This window comes from Gavialis gangeticus, unplaced genomic scaffold, assembly GCF_001723915.1.
Source record: "Gavialis gangeticus isolate Ggan-Ray unplaced genomic scaffold, GavGan_comp1, whole genome shotgun sequence".
Taxonomy (NCBI): Eukaryota; Metazoa; Chordata; order Crocodylia; family Gavialidae; genus Gavialis; species Gavialis gangeticus.
The window spans coordinates 88,675,271-88,675,710 of record NW_017729033.1 but is presented as its reverse complement, the minus strand read 5'-3'; the positions used below and the strand labels follow the sequence as shown (position 1 = coordinate 88,675,710).

Sequence of the window (440 nt, the reverse complement as noted above, 5' to 3'; positions counted from 1 at the left end):
TAAAAAGGGAAGGGGAAGGGGAAGAAAACCTCTCTTCCACCCACAACAAAAGCAATTAGGAAGGCCAGGGGGATGCGATGCTTGGGGGAGGCAGCATGCCCGACACGGCCAGGGGGTGGCAGAAGGCAAAGCAGAGGCTCTGATGGACCGGCGGGTGCAGAGGGGAAGCAGATGGCAGCCCCCTACGCTGACCCAGGGCTCCTTATCTCCCCCCGGGCCCCAGCAGCCTCGCTCGCTCCTGGCCCCACACGGCCCGAGCTGCACTCACCCAGAAAATGACATTGAAGCCGAAGATGAAATACTTAATGCAACAGCTGACTTCGGGCCCCTTGTAGTGCTTCCCGGACATCCTTCGCGGTCATGAAGGCGCGGGAGCGGGACCGGCAGCCGGAGCAGGGGCGGGCGTGGGGGCGGGCGCAGGCTCAACCGCGGCAGCGGGC

At 64.3% G+C, this 440-nt stretch overlaps 1 protein-coding gene across 2 annotated transcripts in view; it reads right to left on the bottom strand.

Annotated features, from left to right (window-relative positions):
* Positions 1-397, bottom strand: part of TSPAN5 (tetraspanin 5) — a 143,639-nt gene extending 143,242 nt beyond the window's left edge. For both annotated transcript variants that reach the window (XM_019526400.1, XM_019526399.1), the window contains exon 1: positions 269-397. In XM_019526400.1, coding sequence (XP_019381945.1) covers positions 269-349 — 81 coding nt within the window. In that variant the 5' untranslated portion in view covers positions 350-397. The remainder of the gene's footprint in view (positions 1-268) is intronic.
* Positions 398-440: the final 43 nt, after the last annotated feature.